The 27,500-nt window shown below is 37.9% G+C and overlaps 2 protein-coding genes across 2 annotated transcripts in view; one reads left to right on the forward strand and one right to left on the reverse strand.

Moving 5' to 3' along the window:
• The window catches only part of LOC106876210 (uncharacterized), a 493,844-nt gene that overhangs the window by 370,069 nt on the left and 96,275 nt on the right, over positions 1–27,500 (forward strand). The window contains exon 6 of the mRNA XM_089359095.1: positions 24,373–24,528. Coding sequence (XP_089215221.1) covers positions 24,373–24,528 — 156 coding nt within the window. The remainder of the gene's footprint in view (positions 1–24,372; positions 24,529–27,500) is intronic.
• On the reverse strand, positions 5,974–9,618 carry LOC149133452 (uncharacterized). Its single transcript, XM_089359085.1, has 2 exons — positions 9,539–9,618; positions 5,974–8,119 (listed from the first exon to the last, which is right to left on the reverse strand). The coding sequence occupies exons 1-2, from the start codon at positions 9,616–9,618 to the stop codon at positions 6,505–6,507; spliced, it is 1,695 nt and encodes a 564-aa protein (XP_089215211.1). The 3' UTR covers positions 5,974–6,504.

Raw genomic sequence — 27,500 nt, forward strand, 5'->3', positions numbered from 1 at the left:
TATATATATTATATAGTCATATATATATATATATATTATATAGTCATATATATATATATATATTATATAGTCATATATATATATATATATATATATATATTATATAGTCATATATATATATATATATATATATATTATATAGTCATATATATATACATATATATATATATATATATTATATAGTCATATATATATACATATATATATATATATATATTATACATATATATAATATATAGTCATGTATACATACATATATATATATATATGTGTGTGTGTTCATATATACATATATATATATATATATATATATATATATATATATATATATATATATATATATATATATATATATATATATATATATATATATAGTGAGAGAGAGAGTGAGAGGCATGAAAGCAATTACAAAAGGAAAAATGAAAAAAGGGAAAATGTAATTTTTAGTGAAATTCCCTTAACTGAGGCGAAGCCACTTAGAGAATTTTGATAACTTACGAGAAATGAATATTATGTTTGCATAAAGACAGCGGGATTAGAAAGAGTGTTCATATTAAACCAGGAACAAAACAATATGTTGACGAAAGAAATACGTGTTATTTTACCTTGTATAGATATTAGATTTATTTAGGCTTACGGAAAAGCTACTCTGTTCATTCAAGGCCGCAGGGAAGCTTGAAGTTAATTTTACTTTTACACGATATCAGAGAAACAAATTCAATCCAAAAGCTGGGAGCAGTGAGCAGTCTAGTTTGTCCTTGAAACATAAAAGCATTTTTAAAGCAATGACGGATATTGGGACGCAACAAAAACAGCATTTTTTTCCTAATTACTTCCAAAAGCTCAAAGCAGGCTTGTAATGCCACACGATTCAAATGGGATGTCACCTCGACACGATATATGTTAAAAATTTATAAAAGACCTACCTGTCTAATAATTTTGGACATCGTGCACAGCAACTTAATCTCTTCAACTCTAAGTACAAAGCATGACATTTTTGGGGAAGCGGCCAGTCGATTAGATCGACCCCAGTACGCAAATGGTACTTAATTTATCGACGCCGAAAGAATGAAGGGCAAAGTCGACCTCGGCGGAATTTGAACTCAGAACGTAAAGACAGAGGAAATACTGCTAAGCACTTCACCCGCGTGCTAACGTTTTTACCAGCTCGCCGCCTGGCACAACAACAGGATATAATCCATTTTTGTGGTGAAATCAACATTACTCATTGTTATTCAACATTAAACTGTGTAAGAACATCAGCTATATTGTGCTGCGTGTTCTTTAGATAGTGGTTGGATATATATATATATATATATATATATATATATATATATATGTGTGTGTGTGTGTATGTATATATAAATGTGGATATATATATATATATATATATATATATATATATATATATATATATATATATATATATATATAGAGAGAGAGAGAGAGAGAGAGAGAGAGAGAGAGAGAGAGAGAGAGAGAGATTGTGATAGATTGGAGCCAGAGAGAGACAGACAGTCAGACAGAGAGACAAACAATCACACGTATACATATATATCATGTCACACACAGAGACACAAAGACAGGCAATTAGACACACACATACGCATGTTTTGTTTGATTTCGTGTGAATGTCTGATGGTGTCGATGGTTGCGCTGGAGGTGGTGGTAGTGGTGCTATGGTGTGTGTATGTGTACATATGTATACACACACACATACATAAAATACCACTTCTGTAATATAAATATATTATTGATAGCGAACAACGTTTTCTCTTTTCTTCCATTTCTCTCTGTCTGTTTTTCTGAAGAAGGACTTACATATGAAACGTTAAAAATATTTCTTTCAGTTTTAGCATGAACCTAAAAAACATTTTGTCGTTTGTGTTGTTAATTTTAATATATATCATTTTGTTTTTACCAATTTCCGTCTATCTACTTGCCTACCTCTTTATCTACTTCCTCACTCGTGGATAAGAGCGTATGTTCTAATGTATTATGAGTGTATGCACATGTGCTTTGTTAGTGATATATTTGATTTGCTGTTTACAGTAGCCACATCAATAGCGTTTCAAAATAAATTAGATCTTTATTATAAAAATATCAAAGCAGACACATTGAAATATTAACGGTATTTGAGCTAATAAACTATGACATAGGTTTTAATCTTGTATCGCTTCAGTAACACAAACTAATTATATAAGCCTAAGAAATTGAAAAAATAAATGAATAAATAAAATAGCGTGTGCATATGTGCATATATGTGTTTCCCAACCACATGGTTTTGAGGTTCAGTCCCACAACGTGACGCCCTGGGAAAACGTTTTCTACTGCAGCCTCAGTCCGACCAAATACTTGTGAGAGGATTTGATTGACAGAAACTGAAATACACTCGCCGTATGTATATATTTAAGTGTGCGTGAGTATGTGTATACATCACTCACACAAGCACACATATATATATGTATATGTACATACATAAGTGTATGCAAACACACACACACACACACACACATATATATATGCCTGCATATATAGACATACAACTATATATATTTGTATATCTATATGTGCCCACACATGCACATACATATACGTGTAGATGTGTTTATATACATCCATATATATATATATATAATATAAATAATATCTATAAATATGATACTATATATATAATATAAATAATATATATAGATATGATAATAATAATAATAATAATTAATTCGTTTTATTGGCCACAAGGGCTAATATCAATTAAAGACATATAAGGACAAAGACAGGACGAAGGTTACAAAAGGTTTTGTCCGAAAAGGTAGGAAAGTTCGTCTAAACAGAGGAAGAAAACGGAGAAGGATATAATAAATAAATAGATAAATAAATAGATAAATAAATAAGTAGAACTCCCAAAGGGGGAGGCGCTTCGAAAAAGGAAAGGTTACACGTGGAAAAACCCATAAAACCACGGGAGCCTGGTCAGAAAAAATAAGAAAGGGGTATAGAGCCCTTTCTCCTTTTACATTACCTTTTTTTTTTTTTTTACAGGTGTATTCTCAGAATTGGTCCGTTTATACTGGCCATTTTTCCAACAGTCACCCATCTTTCAACGAATTTGCTATGAGACAGCACTTCCCTCTCTACTCTCATCTTCCTTTTCAAGTGGAACTTGAAAAAGTTGATGAGGCCTTGGCCAAAGAGGAAAGTGTCTGTCTTTAACCCTTTCAAACGGGTCCACCATATCACCTCTTTCGCTACAGCCACTAGGCATAGGAAAATTGCCTTGCCCTCCTGGTTAAAGGAGGTCGGCGGGTCAATTCTCACGATGGATCCAGCTGATAGCCGGATCCGTCCTACACGTGACAGTAGCTGTTCGATATAGACCCACAGGTCAGCAATGCTCGGGCACTGGACGAGTGCGTGCAGAACGGTTTCGTCGTCCTGAGCGCACCTCGGGCAGGCCCGGTTGACGGCACTTCCATGTCGGTAGAGTTTATCTCGAACAGGTAGCGCACCTCGGTAGCACTGCCAGGCGAGGGACCTTTGGAAATTATCCATGGGCCCCGGCCCGAAAGTTCTCCTGAACAGACTGCTTAGCTGATTATCCTCGACGCCTAGAGTTTCCCCGAGAACGTCGTCGCACTTTTCTCCCACTAACCCTCTATAGAAAGCTAGAGTGGATCTACTACCGATCGCACTGCCCGCCTGACTGAGGGCGGTGAGAGCTTGGCCGCACTCGAGGTGCCAAGCGCCCTTTCTCGGTCTACGTTTGATCCAGGATTGCAGCTCTGTTAAAGAAACGAGCTGCGGAAAATCGCGTCTGACGAAAGGCGACCACACCTGTTCACCGTCCAGGAAGCGCCTGAGATGTCGTAGCCTGAGCGCATGTTTGCGCATCAGCAACCACGGCATGCCAAGGCCTCCGTTCAGCGGCTGTTGACAGCAGATAGAGCGCCTGACCAGTGGTACCTGACCCTTCCACAAAAAGTTGAAGAGCAAGCGTACTATCTTGGTTAACCAGCGGTCGGGACAAGGGACGACGGTCAAACGGTAATAGATGACGGATGCGATGTACGCATTCGCTACCTCCGCTCGACCTTTCAAGGAGAGCTTCCTCTCAGCCCATTTCTGGGTGAGGTTGGCCACCCTGTTCGTCACTTCTTCCCAGTTTTTCTCCAACTGGAGGTCCGGACCGAACCAGACCCCGAGCAGTTTAACGGGTCCGTCTGTCCAGCGCCCTACGACGCTGTTGGACGGCATGGACTTGCCCCTCCAGGTGCCTAGTTGCAAGCCCATTGACTTTTCCGCGTTAATTTTCGCACCTGTCACCGCTTCATACTCGTTTAGTGTCTCGCCAATCAGGTCAATATGCCTGTGGCTCGACACCATCACGGTAACGTCGTCGGCATAGGCAGACACGCTCCTTCCACATCCCAGATCACGCGGGACGCCCCTCAAAGCCTCCAGCTTCCACAGTAATGGCTCGAGAGTCAATACATACAGAAGGGAGGAGAGAGGACACCCTTGGCGAACCGAACGCGAGATGTTGAACGGTTCCGATAGATGGCCGTTCACCCGTATGACCGAGCAGATGCCGCTGTATAAAGCAGCTATCCACCCGCGGAAGACCGGACCGAAACCAGCTGCCTTGAGAACAGCTGCCAGGTATCGATGGTCGACCCTATCGAAGGCTTTAGACTGATCTAAATTGATCAAAGCCCCACCCGCGCCAGCTTCGTTACCCACTCTCTCTATGATGTAGCGCATGAGATGGAGGTTGTCGTGGATAGACCTGGTCGGCACAGCGCATGTCTGCGCCTTGCCGATCAGTTTGCCCACGACAGGCGCCAATCTCTTGGCTAGCACCTTGGCCAAGATCTTCAACTCTGTGTTGAGCAGAGTGATGGGCCTAAAGTTCCCTATAATGTCCCCCTTGTTTGTGTCCTTTCTTAGCAAAGCCACCACTCCCCGACAAACAAAAGCAGGAATTCTCCCGTTTTGTTGCCAGTTGCAGTAGACGTTTGCCAAGACGCCCGCAAACAAGTCTGGCATTGACGTATAAAGCTCGTAAGGCAGACCATCCAAACCCGGCGATCTACCTCTCGTGCAGCCTTTCATCGCTTCCCGTACTTCCCAGGCAGATATCGGTCCTTCGCAGCACTCGGCCTCGCTGGTCGAGAGTTGCGGCAGGCCGTCTAGGTACACATCGAAATCTGTTCCGTCGTCCGTCCTACCGTTTGTCCCGAACAATTGAGCAAAGTGTCGCTGAAAGGCCGAACACATCTGCTTCGGTCCCGAAATCTCGCAGTCGTTCTGGTCCACCAAAGACCGAATGGTCGCTCTGTTGCCACGCTTCGCCTCAACCACGCGGGCCCATCGAGCGGCCTTAGTCCCCTCCCCGCTTACCGAAAGTGCTTTAGCTCTGACAACGCAGCCTTCATGCTTGGCATCAAAGTGTTGGTCGAGGGCCAACTTCGCTGCTAACACGTCGGTTGCGATGCCTGTCCCAAGAGCCTCGTCTAGTTTGTTAACTAAATCCCGCTCTGTTTTCTTACGTTCTACAGCTAGAGCCTTGCTAAACCTAATTGATTCTGCTCTAATTGCCCGCTTCAGGGCGAACCACCAGTTGTTGTTGATGATTGCTCCGGTTAAAGCCCTCTTAACTAATAAACTAATCCGGTCTCTGTAAGCTTTGCACGCCGTTGTCGACGTGTTTAGCTTCCAGTAACCGGGGCCTTGTCTATGGAGCCTATCTAAGTCGACCGTACAGATCACGAATTTGTGGTCCGTGTAGCCGACTATGTTGAATTGTGGACACCCTATGCTATCCTTATCCGCTGGCCTACAGAAAAATCTATCTAAGTACGATCTAGACGACCCGATGCGATTAGTCCAAGTCCACATTAGCACATTCGGGTTGTCTAGTCGATACCTGTCGGACAGCTGAAAGCGTTTGAGCAGGTTGGCGAGGTTCTTGCATCCCCCTTTCCTATTAGATGCTCCCGCACCCACCCTATCGATACGTTCGTCTAGGACAGCGTTCCAGTCCCCAACTAGCACTAAAGTGCGAGAAGTACCTAGGAAAACCTCCAGACGTTTGAAATAATCCGACTGCCCTGCTCCTGTCGGAGCGTAGGCAGCCAGCAGTCTGAAAGCAGCGCCATCACTACTATCGACGTCCAGGACCACCAACTTACCTTCCGGATCCAGGAAGACTGCCCTTATTTTCAAGTCTAGGCCTTTCCGAAATAGCACCGCAGTACCTCCACCGCCCGCTCCCGGCCGACACGGAGATAGGAAAATCTCGTACCCGCCAAAAAGGGCTGCGAGTTCCTGCGGGTTGGAGAGCCTGGTTTCGCTAATGGCTGCTACATCTACACTGTAAGACCTCAGGTCGTTCAACAGGTGACCTTGTTTCCAAGGCGACCCGAGGCCTCTCACATTTATGCTTCCGATTCTGAGAATTACCATGTTTTTTTTTTAAAGGAAAGTATTAGAGGAGAAAAGGCTCTACTTACTGTTTTCTGGTGGGGTGGCTCCCCTATGTTTTCGTGTGGGTGTCTCCACTAAATTTTGATAAAGGCTCTGGGAGAAGCTTCTCCCTAGCGACCCAACATCATTCGGAAACTTTTCTTTTATTTTATTATAGTTTTCTTGGGTTATTTTTAGTGTGAGTATGTGTGCTGGTGGTGCGTTGTGTAGGGGTATAATGAAATTTGTGGTGTTTGCATTTGTATTGTTTTTTAGAAAGTCTAATAAGTGTTCATTTTTTGTGTTGATGGCTGTTACGTTTGTGGTGTGTGTGAGTGCTGGTGTTTGCGGTGGAGAAGGTGTTGCTATTTGTTGTGAGTGTGTGTTGTTGTTGCCGATGATGTTGGGAAGCTCACCTTTTTCGCGCCTCCCCTCTTTGTCAATTGTTTCTTTTGTCTTTCTTTTTCGTTTTTTTGTTGGTGGTACAGTTTGCCACTTCCCTTTTTCACTATCAGTGTTCGCACAATCCGAGATGATCTGATCTGAAAAGGGAATGTTTGTCGGATCTGGTGAAGATTCTTTTACAATTTCTGTTGTTGCTGGTTCTGTTATCTTTTTTGGTGTGGAGGTTCTTGGTGTTGGTGTTGGTGTTGGTTTGGTGATGGATGGAGATGGTGGTGTCGCTTTTCGTGGTGCTGGTGGTGATGGTGTTGGTGATGATGGTGTTGGTGGTGATGGTGTTGGTGGTGATGGTGTTGGTGGTGTGGAGGCTTTTGGTTGTTGTTGTTGTTGCTGCAATTTTCTGTTTCTGTCTGCCTCCATTCTTTGCTTGTAGATGGGGCAGTCTCTTTTTAGGTGTTTTTCACTGCTGCAGAGGTAGCACTTTGGTCTGCGCCCCTCTACTGCAATGTGTATTCTACTGCCATCCGGCAGGTTTATGGCGTCGGGTATGGTATTTATGCTATCTTGTTCAATCTGAACAAGGAGATGCATTTCCATGCCCAACCAGTTTTTTTCTTTTACTCTATTCACCTTTAGGATAGTGGCAGTCTCTTCAATGTCGAAGAGCATAGCTGCCACTAGCCAGGAGATGTTCAGTTCTGGTGGCACATGATTTATTTTTATTTCTGTCACACGTCGACCAAGGTATGTCGGCATGAGTAATAATTCTTCCGCCTTTAACGGTGTTGTAGAGTGCCGGATGGCATCCTCTTCCGTTGGGAAGCGCACTTCCACTGTTCCAAAGCGCTTCCCTTTTGTTACGAAGCTTTTTTGGCCCCATATCGGCTTTAGAGCTAACTCCAATCTCTGTGGAGTAGCATTCTCCATCTTTTGGTATTTTGTATTGAATACCTTGTATACTATTGTTTTTCTTTTTGTTGCTTGTATTAATGCTTGTGGAGTGTTAAGGAAGACATTATTGCCATCCCTTCTTAACAATTCCTTGGCATTCTTTATTTCTGCCATTGTGACTTGGATTTCTTCTGAGCTCTGCTTAGCTGCGGAGGCGAAACCGTTACAATGGCTACTGGTTGTGGTCTTGGTACTGTTGCTCGTGTTGTTTACTTTGTTTTCTTTGTTCTTTTTTTCCCCCTCCCTCTCCGGTGTAGAAGCAATGGTGGAGGTGAGGGCTGGGAAGTCAGCAGCAGAGAGTCTGTTAAACAGACCTGAATCAGGAACACTGTCCACTATGGCGTCAGCTGGGCGAGGTGGAATGTGACTTGACCTGTCATTCTTTTTGTCGGGGAGTGATGCAGAGAGAAGAGAACAGCTGGCTGCTCTTTTCACTGGCATTTTGCCTTTTATGGCATTAACTGGGCGGGGTGAAAAAAGACTTGACCCGTCATTCTTTTTGTCGGGGAGTGATGCAGAGAGAAGAGAACAGCTTGTTATTTTTTTTCCGACATTTTTAAATATGATAATAATAATAGATAGATAGATAGATAGATAGATAGAAAATATAAGAGAAATTACCTGTAACAGGCAATTTCTTAGCATTTCAAAGTTCGTTTTGGCATTTTTATTTTCTGCGGAGTGAAACTGCGTCTGCGCAGTGGATTTTGAAAAAAATTATAATGTATATCTGGAAGACATGTGCATTTGGCCGTTTGTCTCGTAGTTATACGATAATCCTTGGCGGCTGGTTACTGAAAAGAATTTGCCTAGTAATTTTTTTTATTTACTAAAAAATTCGAAACCAATAGGACGAACAGTTAAAAATAAGATAAAAATTTTAAGTTTTTCTTCCCTTTGAAATGTTTTAACTTTGTGGTTTTCGGTCGTTTTTGACTGCCTTCTAGCGTGTAGAAATTGCCTATAATAGGTAATTTCTCTTATATTTTATATTGAATATGTTGTCTATTGACTTTTTTACACGCAAGGCCACTTGGTAGTAAAATTTTGTATAGTTTTGCTGCTCTTTATATATATATACTCAAGTATATAGATATATATATAGATATATATATATCTATACTTTGATACTTTGATATGTTTCGGCCAGTCTAACTTAATAGGTTATGTCTAACTTAATAGCACCAGTTGGCAAAGTCATTCAAACCAAGAAACATGGGCCACTCGAGGAGAGAGTTATTGTTTATGGAGATATACCCGAGTGTAGGACGTCTATCCGGGATTTTTTGAAGGAATTTATCCAAAGACTTCTTGAACTTTATGTGGTCTGTTTCTGCTTTAATGTGTTTTGGTGTAACGTTAAAAAGAGCGGGGCGAATTGAGGTGAAATAATTGTGCCGTATAGTTATGTAATGTGAGTACGATTTATGTTGTGGGCGGATAACACGCGGTCGATATCTTGGGAGTATCATAAAGGCGATTCCAACATCATTTGAGCAATGCTGGTGGAATATTTTCCACATCATGCAGATGATGTAGCGCTCATGGCGGCGTTGGAAGGAATCAATCTTGAGCTTCTAGTCGACTCCAATACTCAAGGCCTGTCATGCATCTATCTTCTTTGTAATTGACCTTTGAGGTTGCTTCAATTTTCATGATAATTTATTTCGTATGGGGAGACCACAGTGGACAACAGTATTCAAGGTGGTGTCGGGCAAACGTAGAGAAGAATAATGGTGTGGACATCTCTCGACTGTAAAGTTCTGAGAGTCCAGGAACACATTCTGCGAGCCATGTCATTCTTCTGAGCGGCCCGGCTTATTTTCTTGTCCACAATTACTCCCAAGTCTCTGATGCTGTTGGATGCCATGAGAGTTTCACGTGAAGGAAGTGGGTATGGTAGTTTCAGGGTATCTTCTTTTCCGAAGTAGGTTATTTCAAATTTGTCCTCGTTCAGCAGCATATATATATAAACATTTATACACGTACATGAATATGAACATGTATATACAGACACACACTTAGACACATAAATATGTATAAGGGATCAAATTTTGTTGAAATATATATTCATTAAAATTCATTTTAATGTTGGTGTTTAGCGCCAGACAATCATCGTTCCAGCATACAAGGTTACGGTTGAATGAACATGTCTAGTGACACTCACTAGCTGTCAGGGCTGTCTGAATTTTATCTGTCAAATGTAGTAGAGGAAGATCTCGTGTTTAGTAGTCTTAGAAATTTTGTAGTTCCCCCACTACGACCATGCGTTAATATGTGACATTATCTTTTGCGGCGACAATGATGGCTGGCACAGTTGAATGAATATGTCTAGTGACAGTTCCAAAATAAAGTTCTCAAAATTTAATCTATCGAGTGGTAGAGCGGACAAGAGTTATTTCTATGTAGTCTAGTCGTTGAATAGTAATAGTTTGTGCTTATGTATGCAGGAATCAAATTTAGCTATTAAGTGTTTTAGTTTTTCTAACCATTCAACACTTATGTATATGTAGAATCTGCCAATTAGCAGTCATGATTGTGTCCAATGTTTAGGTTGTTAACTGTATAAATTCAACATGTCAAACAGTAGAATGAGTTTGTGTGTGAAAAACTGTTCGTGAATGGAGCTTGTTAAAGTTTATTTAGTCTTGGTTTGTCCTTTTCTATGAATATATTTTCTTTGTTTCTCTGTGCTTGATCTGTGGTATTGACTGAACAACGGTAAATGGAAAGACTTGGAACATGGGAGACTTAATTTTTGCACATATGTCTGTGTGTCCATAACATGGTATCTACCTCGTACTGCGGTTCCGTGTTTGTTGCTTACTCTCTCTCTCTCTCTTTTTTACTCTTTTACTTGTTTCAGTCATTTGACTGTGGCCATGCTGGAGCACCGCCTCTAGTCGAGCAAATCGACCCCAGGACTTATTCTTTGTAAGCCTAGTACTTAGTCTATCGGTCTTTTTTGCCGAACCGCTAATTTACGGGGACGTAAACAAACCACTATCGGTTGTCAAGCGATGTTGGGGGGGGGGGCAAACAGACAGACAGACACACACACACAAATACACACACACACACACATATATATATACGACAGGCTTCTTTCAGTTTCCGTCTACCAAATCCACTCACAAGGCTTTGGTCGGCTCGAGGCTATAGTAGAAAACACGTGCCCAAGGTGCCACGCAGTGGGATTGAACCCGGAACCATGTGTTTCGTAAGCAAGCTACTTACCACAAGAGTGAGTTTTGTTTGACCTATGTAAACTTAGTTACACCCTTTACATTTAATCGTATATATTACATTTTTTGATGATCAGATAAAATGATCTTTTTTTATGGTAAAAACATGTCCTGCCTGGAAATTATATATATCGTCTTCAATGAGGTTGATGCAAGTCCCGCATTTAGGACGGCCACACATTTTGAAAGTTGGTGTGAGGTTTGTGGAGGGTAATTTAGAACTGGTGAGCAATTTCTTGAGGGATTTTGATTGTTTTTTATTTTAAATTATTTTTTGTATTTCTAGTGTTTGCTTCATTCTTGGGTCTTGGCCCAAAACCCGCGTTCTTGGGTCTTGTCTTGGGTCTTCTTCTGGTAGATAATGTTTCAGAACTCTGTTTTTTTGGGGGGAGGGGTTGTGTGTTGTAATGAAGGGTAGAGTATTGGGTGTATCAGAAGAGTTTTTTTTTTTGTTTTTTCGCAATTCTCGAATATTTATTGCTTTGGTGCGCTCTTTTCGGTTGACTATTAACATTAGCGGATATTTTCTCTCGTGTAGTTGTTGTTTATTTTTCTTGAAGTCTTTTGTTACGAGTTTTAGCGTCTAAAAAAGAACTTGCTTGACAACCGGTGTTGGTTTGTTTACGTCACTGTATCTAGCACTTCGGCAAATAGAAACTGATAGACCAAGTACTAGGCTTTAAAAAATTGAGTAATGTGATTGATTCATTCGACGAAAAGTTCTTCAATGCGGTGCCCCAGTATGGACAGTCTAATCTTCGAATGGAGTTGAACAAGCATCTCTACTCCCACACCTCACTTCTCTTATCTGCGCTTAATGTAAGATCTGCTTCATACGTTAAATCTCTACTACTACTACTACTACTACTATATAAATATATACTCACACGCACATATATACACACGTATATATGTATGTATTCATGTATGTATTCATGTATGTATATATATGTATATGAATAAATAGATAAATAAAGAGAGAGAGAGAGAGAGAGAGAGAGAGAGATGTAGCAATGATCATAATAAATATAATTGAATCCTATGTGACATACTGACACTAGCAAAATCTTTCGCGTTGATGTACAAAATGTACTTAAAAAATAATTACCTCTTAGGGATATTTGATTATTTCATATCAGCTGCGCCAGAAACTTCCTGAGAGAATTCAATATCAAACATATTGTTCTGTTTTATTGCCTGTAGGTTCTAACAATGCTATTTGGTTTAAGATTGATAGTACAATATTAAACATAGCTGGAATCATTACAACAGTTTTCTTTGCATTTTGTAATACCTCTAACATACTGAAACACGCAATATATTTCTGTTCGAATAATATTTAAAATACACACACATGCACACACAAACACGCACGCACAACCACATACTCATATATATATATTAGAATATACATACTGCTTATTTAATTCTGCACCAAAATACTTGAAGGATTTATTACACTTAGTTACATCAGAGCTTGGATCTCACACTAACATGTGCGATTCAGTAATTGCTATGCTCTACGTCATTATCAATCACTCATTCAGGAGATCACTTTTGAAGCTCACTCTCTGTTTCTGAGATTCTCTAACAGGTGACAGAAATTAATTATCTGCCTATATTAGTTTCGGATTCTATTATAAATATACCATTTCAGTCCGAACATCTTTTATTCGGTCTAATATATTTAACATTTTATTTTCCTCTTTCGTTCTTTAATTTGGTTTGCAAGGTTCTTGATGTGAACTCTTGTGTTGTATTATTTTTTGTATTATTTTCTCACATCTATTTAAATGTAGATATAATTTCTGTAATCTTGGCGATTGGCAGAAAGACTTGAAGTAGAGCTGGAACGGAGGGGGTATGGCATTGATGAGGTCACGAATGTCAACGAAAGGACTTTGATCCACAAACTGATTAACCGACCGAACGATGACTCAAATAATCGATCAATTAATTGGTTAAATAGATAATCAACTGACAAGGACAAATAAAGAAGTAAAAAAAAGACAGGGCGTGTGTTCATTATTGACATAATGATCTTTATCAAAGTTGTATATTTAATTTCAAACTACATACTAAATTTAGTTGCATCCGTTCCTATATTTCACAGTGCGATATGTGATTCAGCAATTGTGATGTTTTGCTCCATCCGCAAACATTAATTTAGGGGATCTGTTGTGAACACAACCCCCATTTATGAAATTCTTTGCTAGGTGATATGAATGTATGACCGGATTATATTAAACACATGTGGCTCCCCTATTAGACAACTATTACAAAGGAAGAAATTTGAAGTTAATTATAGTAGTTTTGTATTAAATGAAAACACTATTTTATCTTGAATATATTCAATTCGCCTCAATTTTTTTCATATCTCCTTTTCTTATTCCTTTCTTACTTTTTTTCTCCTAGGATTTGTGTCTCGATTCTTTTAACGATTTTATACAAACACTTTGATCGTCATGTGGGCTGAATTGCGTATAAATTCAATTGATAATACTAAACTAATAGTTTTCATGATTGGGACAACACTAGATATTTTAGAGGAAATAATCAACGATGATGATGATGATGATGATGATCGTGATGGTGGTGATGATTTATCTCATTTGCGACGCAGTGCATCCGAATGCAATGGGATATTATAAGTACAAGTTAGAATTCATGTTGAGGTTTATATGAAACAGAGAGTAGGGAAAATGAGACGTAGGAGAAAAAAAATAAATTTTTTTCGTATTTTGCAAATCATACAAATGCTTGGATGATAAAATCATCTTGATACAAGAGAGCATCCACCGCCAGTCAAGGAACCCCACAGGTGCAGTGTAATCGTGAACAGAAAAGGGGCGAGATCTCACCCAGATTTTCTCTAATCTACAAACACCTGCATAAATTATTTACACGCGCCCTAATCATTTTCGTCACAGGCGCCGAACACTTGTGAAATTCACTGGAGAATAACACCTCTCACTCTATCGTCACTTGCTCTTTCAAATAGAGCTTGAACAAAACAAGTTCATGGGGGCTTGACGAAAGGGGCATATTGCTCAATCTTTTCAGCCCCGTCCATCATGTGTCTTGCTATAGTCACCTGAATAGGTGAACATTACATGCTGAGCCTCTTTCATTAATAGAAGTTGGTGGTGTGCTCTTCACAATAGTTGGATCCGCCCTACACAATACAAAAGCGATTCGACATATCTCCACAACTCAACAATGCTCGGACAACCCTTTACACTACTGTGCTGTTGCTCTATACACATCGCTAACATTTCCATAAGCAAATATTTTCGGTGAAAATTGTTATTTTTTTAATTATCTCAATCATTGAACTTCTAAACCTTTAAGTTGCAGGGATATAAACAAACCAATATCGCTTTTCAAGCAGAGGTGGGGGTCAAACATGAATACATAAACATAGATACGATAGGCATCCACATATATTAATAAGGTATTGATCGAACCGGGGTTATTGTAGAAGATTTTTGCACAATGTACCGTCTAGTGGGACTGAATCTAACACCAAGTAGTTTCAAAGTGAGATTTTTAACCGCACAGCAATGCCTACCCCTAGGAACAAAGCATTCTTTTATCTATCAGTCCGCCTTTTCATCCAGCTTCCCCCAAATTTCATAATATATTTCTTTATTGCCCACAGGGGCTAAACATAGAGGGGACAAACAAGGACAGACAGAGGGATTAAGTCGATTAAATCGACTCCAGTTCGTAACTGGTACTTATTTAATCGACCCCGAAATGATGAAAAGCAAAGTCGACCTCGGCGGAATTTGAACCCAGAACGTAACAGCAGACGAAATACCAATTTCTTTATTACCCACAAGGGGCCAAACACAGATGGGACGATACACACATGCGGGGACAATTAACACATGATAGAATGGAACAATGAAATTAAACAATGATGATGGGACGGCCACCCCAGCCCCACCCCGGGGCGGCCGCGTTATTTCAATCATTTCAACAGTTCTTAATAGTTCCTTTCACTGTCTTCGATAGTTCTTTTCAAAATTATCTCAATAATTTATCCAAAATAAAACTACTCACCATTTTATATAATCTTTTATTTCCTCGTAGTTCACCACTGGAGCGCTGGGTTCGAAATTCACCTCGGGCCCCAGTGGGTTTCTATCTGTCGGGAAAGCCTCTTTAAATTTTTTATACTTTTCTTTTTCTATTAAAATCCACGTCGCCTCCTTATCGCAACGGTCCGCGAGGTCCACTTTGACAATGTCTTTTATTTTGGATATCTTCTCTATTTTTTGTATGTATCGATATGACATCAAATATATGCCGTTCCTATGTACCTCCTGTATGTCTGTTCTTTTTTGTTTTTGTGATTCTGTACTACCATGCGTCTGTTCTATATTTCTTTGTGACTGTATATCTGTGTGTTTATCTGTCTGTGGTTCTGCATGTTTGTGTGACTGTAAGTCTGCATGTTGTGTTTGTGTGTCTGTGTTTTCAGGTTCTGTGCTTTTAGGTTTCTGTAACTCTGCGTTATCTTCGCTTCCTAGTGTATGTATGTCTGTGCGATTGTGAGACTGTATGATTCTGTGGTAATGTTCTGCTGCTATTATCTTCTTTCCTCAGTGATCCCACTTGATCCTGTGATTTGCATTTTTTCCCTTGTTCGACTTTCGGCGATGAACTCCTCCTTTCTTTCTTCCTTGATTTAGCTTCCTCAAAATCAGCTATCTGCTCCTCTACCTGTGACTGTTTCTTCTCCTCTATCACGCCTTCTTGCGTTTCCATTTCTTTGTTTTCCATTATTTCTGGGCACCTTCTTCCAATGTGACCTCTTTTATCACATTCGTAGCACTTTGGAGGTCTCCCCTCCAACATTATCTCCAGTTTGTCCTCGTTAGGCAGCTCCAGTGTCTCCGGTATGTCACTATAAACTTTCTGACTTGCTATAAAAAGCACATTCAATCCATACCCCCAGCAATTTATTTGTTGGGTTCTGCTTATCATAATTATCCTTACATCTTCTCTTTCTCTTTCAGGAAAAACTGCTGCCATTACCCATTCCAACTCTATTTTCGGTGGGATCCTACCCACTCTAAACCACGTTGGACGTCTACCCAACTTATTGGGAAAGAACATCCAATTTCCTTTAGTTAATGTTTTATTGGCGTATTTCTTTGCTGCCTCCTCCGATACAAATGTGATCTCTACAGACGCGTATGTCTTGCCTCTTGTAAAAAACGACACATCTTCTTGCAATTCCTTCAAACACTCCTCCACCTCCTCCTTCGTTGCGCTCTCTATTCTTTTATTTTTCCTTGAAAAGGATTTATATTCCACGACTCCAATTTCCATTTTCGTCTTTTCCTCCTCTGATGGGGGTCAACTTTACGTTTGGCCCCTCCTTCTTTATCATTTCTTTATATTTTTCAATTTTCTCAGCCATGTCTTCATTCCAATGTATTTCATATTGCTTCAGCAGGCCTAGGGCGACGGAAGCTCGACTCCCCGTCGCTGCTGCATACGTCTTCATTTTCTCCATCTCAGCTACGCCCACCAAAACATAGTGGCGTTATACTAAAAAAATCGCAGCGAGTAATAACACGTCCGACCAGTAAACTCACGGCAGACGAAATACCGCTAAGCATTTCGTCCGGCGTGTTAACGTTTCTGCCAGCTCACCGCCCTAAATTTCATAATATATTGATATAATTACCATAAATGTAAGTCTACATTTATTTCAATAAAAATGTTTTCTATTGAATTGCTTTTTACTGAAGTTGCATATTTAATCGACCCCGACTTGGAACGATAACAAAGGAATGTCTTCCATAATTTTGCCTCAGTGAGAAGAGACGAAATATATGTATATCAAGCTACTAACGTGTACCATAATAAAATTCATGAAACATTATTTCATAACACACTCAACTCCCATCTTCAATTATATACTGTTTTCTTTCACAGTAGGCATAAACAATATATTTATTATTATGCCTACAGGGAAACATTTTACTTAAATTTTCTGAAATGTGGAATTGTGCTTTATATGGAAAAAAAAAAAAAAATTGTAATTTCATTTAATTTCTATGCTGCAAAATATAAAAGACTGAAAAATATTTTTAACCACAATAAATTGTTCAATTTAGTTTCAAAGAAAAGAAAAAAAGTGTTTTAAATAGAAAGGACATACTTAAGGAAAGAATTGAACATCTTAGAAAAAAGGTCTTATTGAAAATCAATTTAACAGACGTTTATTGCAACACAAAGAGTTGAAAAGCAGAATAATGGTCTTAAAATGTTATCATTTGAATTTATATTATTTGTGTAAACAAAATATCATTGGCAGTAATTTAGACAGATAATGGCTATGAGGAGATATTTCATAAATGAAATATCATTTTGTGGACAATTGAACGATGATTTTCATTAATATTATGATGGATGGAGTGACAGAATTGTTAAACCAGCAGAAAATATTCGTTGTGGTTTTGCATTGCGATAGTTTACAAGAAGAGATCGGCTTTACTCTTTACCCTTACAAAGGCTGTTAAAATATGGAATGTCGCCTTTTCCCTATAAATGTGTAACATTAAAATCCTTTATTCTTCTTAATATGAGGAGATTGGTGAAGTAGTGGAATCGAGCGTCGCGAAAAATATTTATTGCGGCATTTTACGCTCTTAGTTCGAATCGCGCCGATGTCAAATTACCTTTCATCATTCCATGGTCGATAAGATAACGTACCAATCACAAAGTGGAGCCAGTTTAATTGGTTAGCCATCTCCATTAAGTAACCTGCCAACTGTCTCTATTAGTAATTCTTATTATTAGGAGAGTGAATACTACACAGGTCTTCTGTATCATCCATCCTTGCCGGGTCGATAAAATAATAAGCCGTAAGGCGCAGGGATCGATATCAAGTATTTCCCCTGCCATCAAAATTGCTGGATTTGTGCCAAAAATAGAATTATTCTAAGAATTGTAAGGCGGTGAAGCAACAGAATTCTTGAAGCGTCCGGTTTGCTATATCTTTAATTCAAATCACGCTGAGATCAAATTTGCCTTTGATTCTTTAGGCTTCGATAAAATAAAATATCAGTCAAGTACATGTTCCAGTGATAACGACTGAAACTCCCCTCAAAACTGATGTCTTTGTTTCTAAGTAAAAACCATTATTAGAAAATGGTGATGTGTTCGCATCAATGAAGCGGTGTATGAAATGTTTAGTGGAATTTTGATACGCTTATTTACAATAATTTCGTGTTTGCGTCACACCAAAATGCACCTTGTCGTACGTGTATTGCCGTCTGTGAAAAAAAAAAATCAACCGATAATACATGCTCGAACCCAAACTGAGATTGATTTACTCACTAAAGCCCATCTCCAAAATGCATACCGTGCTGGGATATTTTTAAATCATTTCATTTTATTATTAAAGCTGCGAACATGAGAATCGGTATTGTAACGGACAATGTTCCTTTACATTCTGAGGTCAAATCCTACCGAATATAGCATAGCAATACGTCCTATTTCCGTATTTAATAAACACTTCGCAAATAAGCACCACAGATATGATATTCCTTTGCAGATTCTGAAAATAATTCGATCTTTCTTCAGTTTCCAATAACTACTATTCCTCTACAAAATCTATATGAGTTCCAAATGCAGTTCTACCTCTACGTCTGCAACGGTTTTGCTGAAAGGCATTTGCAGTCATCGAGAGGAGGGCTACTTGGGTGATTGTCACAAAGTCCCTCGGAAACAGTTTTCCGTCTCTACCACATATACATGTCTTTTTTTGTTCTCTCTTAAATTTTCTACCTTAGTTTCATCCCCTAGCGTCAGATCGTTTCTTACCTACCTCCAAAGACATATTTTTCCTGGAGCCGTTGACCTATTACAGTTTCATGGTAATTTTAATGGCACCAGTATCAGTGTTTGCAGAGGTCTGCCAAAGCCATGAGTACTGGCCCACATCGAAGACTTCGTTGGTACAAGAAGCAAAATGTACCAAAGTCACACTATAGTAGGCTCTTATTTGCTACTTTTATTAAATAGATAACAAATAAGTACCGCAGCCGATTATTTTCTAAACAATTATGGGTTGCCAATGTTAAAACTTCGAAAACATGTGAGCAAACACAGAATTGGCAGAGAATGAAACCATTAAGATATTTTCAAGAATATTTCTTTTACGTTCACTTATGTTTTGCGGTCAAATTACACACGATGTAATTTTGCATTTTTTTCCTTCAAGTGTCATAAAAACGAGTTCATTAAAAGAGATCAAAGTGAAATGAGTTAAATGCCTTCTGTCGAATCCAAAACTTAGATGAGTCTCATGATGCAATTCTGCTTCCACATGAGTAACGGTAGTCCAATGGGTTGAATGCTTTGCTATCCTCAAAAGGGTCATCTCACATTTGGAATTCAAAATGATTTTCATTTTATGGAGCCGACATAATAATGACAACAAATATACGGGAGTCGTTTTATATTCCCCTCATCACTAATGGAATGTGTAGGACTCATATAAAGAATAGTTTAAGTTGTTATAGCTTGTTAGGAACATTGCATAAAGTGGTGTGTTAATTCGAATGCGAAATGGACAATACATTTTGAAAATTTGAAGGTAACGAAGATGTTGGTGCGTTACCTCTCATTTTATGAATCTCGCCTAATATTTCGAGATTAAAGTCCCTCCGTCAGAAGTCTACGGTGAGGAACTGTTCGGAGCTGCGTGTCTCTGTTGATATAGACTCGCTAAATTACTTTCCTTGTCAGTGAGTTGTGTTTTATTTGTAGTTACTGGAAATAGAATGGGGATGACATCGTAAGGTGACTGACATATGTAAAACAAAATGGCACTCCGGTGGTTAAGACGATGAGGGTTCCAATTGATCTGATTAACCGAACAGCTTGCTCGCGAAATTAACGTGCATGTTGGTTGAGCACTCCACAAACACACGTGCCCTTAACATAGTCTTCGGCGAGATTGAGCGTGGAACAGTGCGTTATTTCTTTACTACCCACAAGGGGCTACACACAGAGGGGACAAACAAGGATTAAGTCGATTATATCGACGCCAGTGCGTAACTGGTACTTATTTAATCGACCCCGAAAGGATGAAAGGCAAAGTCGACCTCGGCGGAATTTGAACTCAGAACGTAGCGGCAGACGAAATACGGCTAAGCATTTCGCCCGGTGTGCTAACGTTCCTGCCAGCTCGCCGCCTTAGCGTGGAACAGTGTGTGTCAAGGCTGGCCCTTTGAAATACAGGTACTACATTTTTGCCAGCTCAGTGAACTGAGTGACTATCATATGAACAATGTTGAATATCTGTTCACGCTTCTCTCAAGTATTGTACACCTTTGTATATGTTATCGTGTTAAAATTATTTAAATAAGAACATGTGAAAATGTCTTCGATATCAAATGCTATGCGTGGCGTTGTAATCGCTTTAATATGTGAAATATTTGGAATTGAGTTACGTGTTCGGCCCATATGTGCGTGCGCTCCGTGCATGCGTGTTTACGTTAAGTATAGTGTGTCTAGTTTCAATTACCTGTCTACGTTGGCTATTTCGTTGGCTACTCGTACTCATGTATATATGTACACATGCACAATCATATATACGTGTATTTGTATGTATTATCGTCCCTGTATACCTTGCATACATACAAACACACATACATATACATGCAAGTATGCATGCACACACACACACACACACACACATATATATATATATATATATATATATATATATATATATATATTCTTTTATTTGTTTAAGTCATTTGACTGTGGCCATAATGGAGCACCACCTTTTTGCCGAGCTAATCGACTCCAGGATTTATTCTTTCTAAGCCTAGTACTAGTTGCATCGATCTCTTTTGCTGAACATCGGTTGTCAAGTGATGGTGAGGGGACAAACACTGACACAAAAATATATACATATAAACGACTGGTTCCGTTCAATTTTCGTCTATCAAATCCACTCAGAAGGCTTTGGACTGCCTGAGGCTATAGTAGACACCTACCCAGGGTGCCACGCAGTGGGAGTCATTCAGGAACCATGTGGTTGGGAAGCAAGCTTCTTACCACACACTTCTTATAAATTTTAACTTGTTTCCTCCATTTTTTAACGAATCTGACGGGTTTTATGGAACATCAGTCCATAAATTCATCTTATATATATATATATATATATATATTGTAACACATATGCACACACATGTATATATAAACAGATGCATACATAACTACATACATAAACAAATATATATATATATATTATACACACACACATATATATAGATAAATACATATATATATATATGTATTATGCATATGTACTTATGTATGTATATGTTGGGAAGGTTACTTATTTATCAAACTATGTCGTCATGGTAATTTTTACTGAAACTTACAGGTATAGTCGTGAAGAAACATAAAGTTTCCAGCTATTATGCATACGTACAGAAACACACACACACATATATTTATATATAGAAACACACTCACACACATAAAATGCTCACTTGCCATGCAGGTAGCTCTGGTTCGATTCCCGACCGATGTACATGTCTTTTCACAGCCGGAGCTCCAGCATGGTCACAGCGTTACGGCTGAAATGCTTGACAGAATAATAGAGTACATATGTGTGTGTATTTATATATATATATATAATATACATATGTACGTATATACAATACACACATATGAATGTATAGATAAATACATGTAGTGTGTTCACAATAGATATTTTATCGCCTTTGTTGTGTATACGATTACTGTTTCAGATGTATCGTTTCTCAGCGTAAGACGTCCGTGTGTGAATTTTGACAGATTTTGCAATTTATTTTTGGCAGGTTGAACGACAACTGAATTGCTGTCTGGTTTCAGTATATCGTGATCGTCAGCTTTTAAAAGTGTTTGGTGTTGAAATTGTATTTGTCGCAGATTTATTACATATGTTCTGTTATTTATCTCAATATACATTTCAGGCGAATCGAAAACAGATAAAATAGTGTCAAACTGCATGAAATGACAATACAAATATGTATTTTCAACAAAAAAATTACGCCGTAGAAAACTAGCTTTTAGAATTTTTTTGCATCTGAGTTATTTGTCTATTTTCTAAGTTAAGGGTTCTCTACTATATTTTTATCTTTGGACACCTTAGATTACTATTTTATTCTGGTGGACCCCCGATAGCCATCCGATGTTTAAAAACTAGTTTTATGGAAACTTCTTTCGAAATTCCCATTTTGTTTTTCACACATTAACTTGTGTAGGTTGAACTATTTAAAATTAGAGAAAGAAGTTTAGCTGTTTTTTGCAATGCATATTAACACATATGTCTAAAGCAAATTTCTTTTCATTTGTCTTTAAAATTCTACTGTGGATCCCTAATTTACTATTATGCTGCGTTGATCCCATAAGGCTTATATAGCCCCTTAGAGACAATATGGATCTCGGTTGTGAACCACATTTCTAAATTATTCAAACTGCTTACTTAGAAAATATAAACATAATATACGATTGTAGGTGAACATCCTAAGAAGAAAGTTTTATCAATAAAACTTCTCATGCGTTTGTTAATGTGACGCTTTAAGAGATCTAATAGAGTTATCTGTCACCACGGCTTGCTTTCACACCAAAGTAATTGTAGTCCAATCGTGCAGCTCTTTATGCACGTGACTTTTACTATTGCTCCGGACCTCTAGTCTTCATCAAGTGTCTTGGGGGAAATTTCGAACCTGAGTCCTCATTCCTAAGGTATTTTCGATGTTGTTGTTATTATTATTATTACAATTATTATTCAGGTCACTGGCGTAGTGGTTAAGAGCGCGGGCTATTAAAACCAAGATTCCGAGTTCGATTCCAGGCAGTAACCTGAATAATAATAGCGAAAAATACCTTAGGAATGAGAACCCTGGTTCGAAATTTCCCCAAGACATCTGATGAAGGCTGGAGGGTATATCAGCCAAAACGTTGTTAACAACAAACAAAATGAGGACAAATATCCGTCAAATGTAAATAATGTGCATAAGTCCTCATCTCTTAAATATAGAACTGTATTAAAGTAACAGACTTAAAAATAAGTACTGAGGCTCGATTTTCCCCCGAAAGATATTGCAGGCTGCGTTATGCACAAGCTAATAATTCCAGTTGAATTTTAAAGCCCAGAATTGATAGAAAGTGAACCATCCATATATGTTCAAGTGTACCTTTGAAATCCAAACACAAGAGATAAATGCCTATAGAAAGACGTACCACAATAGCAGATTCCCTTCACTTTTTATCCTATAAAATTATAACACTGTCATAAATACCCTCACCGAAATATTCAATAAGTAGCGACTCGTAGAATTAAATATCTAATTCAGAAAGAAATCATCGGCTGTAAAATAATTTCCTGCTGTCGTATGATTTTTTTACGTATCTCTGTTCGGTCATTTTTAACCACAAATTTGATATCTGCTCGCCATCAATAGACAGAAATACAGTATTTTTTCTGCTTAATTTCATTGGAAAGGTCACAAGTGGTGATGTCTGCCTTCATAAATTAATCTGATAGAATTTCTTTGATACAATTTTACGAATTTCTCTTCGTAAATTGAATTTTACTTCGGGTAATCTCTCATAATACTGAAATTATCAACACATAAAATAAAATAAATAAACTTATTAGCCTGTTGACTCTCCCGATAGAATAGAGTTCTTTTTTTAATAAAATAAACAAAGTTTGAAATAATTTGATGAGATAAATTAATTTTCTTTTTTTTAAGAAATATTCATAAGCTAGAATATGATAAACTCTGCCACGCGCGCGCGTCTGCGTATGTTCGTATGTGAGCAAGTTTAAAACGATTTTTCATTTCTTTCTTGGTAACTTCTTTCTACATTTTTTAAACAGTAATGTCAGATTTCTTTATTTAATCTAGTTCCACATCACAATTGCTGAAATACCTATTTATCATTCCTGATAAGAAAATCTGTGGATAGTATGTCTCTCTTAGTATGATTCGCTCTGTATGATCTTCCGCCTTGGAGAGATAAAATCCAATATCCTTTAGCAAATATTGAACTAGCTCAGTGAAATCTATACTATATCAATAAAAACATACAAATATCACACTATCGCACAATCACATTTTCCCTTCTTTACAAATTCTATCCTCTTCTTTTTGTATTCTATTGTTTTGCATTTTTATTGATTTATATTATGTCTTCGATTTATTTACTATTGTTTAAAGCAATGCCACTTCTGGCAGCTTATTTTCGATCCTTTGCTGCTATTCTATTCCAGTTTTTAATCTGCAGCTTGGCCTTCACTACATTCTCAGTGGATAAGAAATACCCACAAAATCGACTTCAGCTTTCTTTCACACTCGTCCTCACGGCAGTGGCCTTCAAATCTGTTGTCAATCAGAGTTTACCGCGGATATCCTACCTCACATATATGGTAAGAAATGAAACATTTTCCTTGTCTAATACTTCTTTAATTGTCCATAATTTGTATACCAGATGTCCCGTACTTTTGAATACCATGATATAAGAATATTAACACGGCGAGCTGGCAGAATCATTACCGCACCAGTAAATGCTTAGCGGCATTTCTTATGGCCTTACGTTCTGAGTTCAAATGCCGCAGACTTCGACTTTATCTTTCATCGCTTCGGGCTCGATAAAATAAGTACCAACAGAGCGATGGGGTCGATGTAATCAGCATGCTCTTTCCCTAAATTTGCTGGTCTTGTGTTAAATTCGAAATAATTGTATATGAATACTTATATATGATTTTAATGAGTGCGGAGTGCTGATAGAAACGTTAACAAGTCTGACAAAAGACATTATGTTTTTTCTTTTGGCTTTGTGCTCTTAGTTCAAATGCTGTTTCGGTCTAATTTTCCTGTCTTTCTTTCAAGGATCGATAAAGTAAATACCAGCTGAGCATTGGGATTGATGTAATCGACTTACCGCTAAGGCGGCGAGCTGGCAGAATGGTTAACATGCTGGGCGAAATGCTTAGCGGTATTTCGTCTGTATTTATGTTCTGAGTTCAAATTCCGCCGAGGTCACCTTTGCCTTTCATCCTTTCAGGGTCGATAAATTAAGTACCAGTTGCGTACTGGGATCAATCTAATTGACTGGCTCTCTCTCCCCAAATTTTGGGCCTTGTGCCTAAAGTAGAAAAGGATCGACTTACTACTCCTCTCATAATTTCTAGCTTTAAGCTAAAATTACAAACGATTATGTTTGAATATCCACCATTCAGACAAATGATTGTAAATGAAGAATTCATATAATTATGAAGAGTGCGATTGTGTTCTGGTATTTCGCTGATCTTCTTTAACCATTTCTTTGTCTTGCAGCATATTTCTTTAGAATGTAATGATTTATATTAATGATACAAACTACCTTTTTTCTCTGTCTGTATATATTATCTGGGAAAGTAAATATATTTAAATAATGTTTTAAAACGAATGGATTAATATACAGAATGATAAATTGTTCGTCTGATTATAAAAAAAAAAAAAAAAACTTTCATTGTAAATAATTATGCTGAAAGCTTACACAGGTGCTAAAGAAATAATGGTATCGAAGGAGCAAATAAACTGAAAGGTGAATTGTGTTTTTTTTTTTTTTGTTTTTCTGCAGAATGAAACGTTACCTTTAAGATGACTTGTGGTTCAATTTATACGATGTGTACAATAAATACACACACACACACACCGGTTAAAAAAGATTAGAGATTTTATACAAAATCAAATTCCTATATATAAAAGATGGAGGTGGAAATAGCAGAGAAGTAAGTCTAAGACTTTTCAATTTAAGAGGGAATTTAATAAAAATTACTAAAATATTATATAAAGAAAATATTACCGGTTTCGATATATCTCATCTTATCAAATATGTGTAAAAAATTATTAAAATTTGGAGTAAAAACAGCTTCTCTTCTGTCTGGGGAGGGGTCAAGTGCATGTCTTGACCCTAGGCAGAACATAAACAATCTCTCTCTCTCTCTCTCTCACACACACACATATATATATATTTATGTACGTGTTACATATGTCATGCAAGAGATGAGCACTTGTGCATTTGAGTATGAAAGAGAAAGAAAGAGAGAGAGAGAGAGGCATGGCAAGTTCTTCTCTATGGTTCCCTGTTTCTCTTAGTTTTATGAATGCATTAACTGCGGTCAGTTTTCTGAAATTCACTTAACTGTCTTGTCTAGTCACGTGAACTATTTGAATAACATTCAAGTACATTTGACCTGACATAGAAAGCTTAATATATATTGTCCCCCGAATGAAGATACGACTGGTAACGTATTAAAATGATATTTGTTTCCTTTACACAATTGCTTCTGAAATTAACTTACCAGTCACCGTGGTAATTCTATGCTTTCATATATATATAATCGGTCACACAAATATAGTGTATGTACGCCGATACAATTTACATACTCAGAAATGCTTGTAACTTGTAACGTAATTTATTATTATTATATATATATATATATATATATAAAAGGTTTCAAATTTGTATGTTTAAAAATGTAGAGACTCAAAACACGACAGATCTTTATTCCATTTATTTAATTATTTACCATTCGATGTCAACATTTCTGTGCCCAGCGATTACGAAATTTACTGGAAAATTTTATATATATATATATATACTATTGGTCACACACAGACATATATGTGTGAGTGACCAATAATGTTTACTTATTTAGGGCTGCTTGTAACTCGTAATTAATATATATTTATATACACATCTATCTATCTGTCTGTCTGTCTGTCTGTCTATGTATCTATATATATATATATATATATATATATATATATATATATATATATATATATATATTGTTACGAACGCCCGCACGCGAAGCACCCCCTCAACCGAAGAGGGGACTCGCGCGCGCGCGCGAACGCCCGTACGCTCAGTGAGCTAGCAACTCGTCTCGGTCACCTGACCGATAATAAAGCCCCGGCTGGAGCACGTAACGAAGAACAACACAGGAAAAAGGAGGGGAGGAAGAAACAACACGAAGACCATGCGTTGGGTAACTTTTTCTTTTTCTTTACATACATAACATCACAGAATACATTTAAAACATTAGAATAGAGCATTACATAATAACAATTCCAATACATGGCATGACAGTTCAATAACGTTGTCAAAGTTTCCAAACAATTACAAGTTTTTCAATCATTTTTACATCGCAAAGTTCGTGTCTCAAGTTTCATTTGACAACAAAGTTCTTCTGCTTCTTTCTTTTGTATTTCTTTTCTTTTCCTTTCTTTTAGAAGCATTTAACAACAACACAGTTAACAACTCAGAGTTCTTTTTCTCTAAAATAATATAAAAGCATTTACCACAACGAAGTTCGTTTCCTTCAGGTCTGCTACTTGCACTGACCAGGGC

The sequence above is a fragment of the Octopus bimaculoides genome, chromosome 10 (assembly GCF_046866305.1).
Source record: "Octopus bimaculoides isolate indiv1 chromosome 10, ASM4686630v1, whole genome shotgun sequence".
In the NCBI taxonomy this organism is placed as follows: domain Eukaryota; kingdom Metazoa; phylum Mollusca; class Cephalopoda; order Octopoda; family Octopodidae; genus Octopus; species Octopus bimaculoides.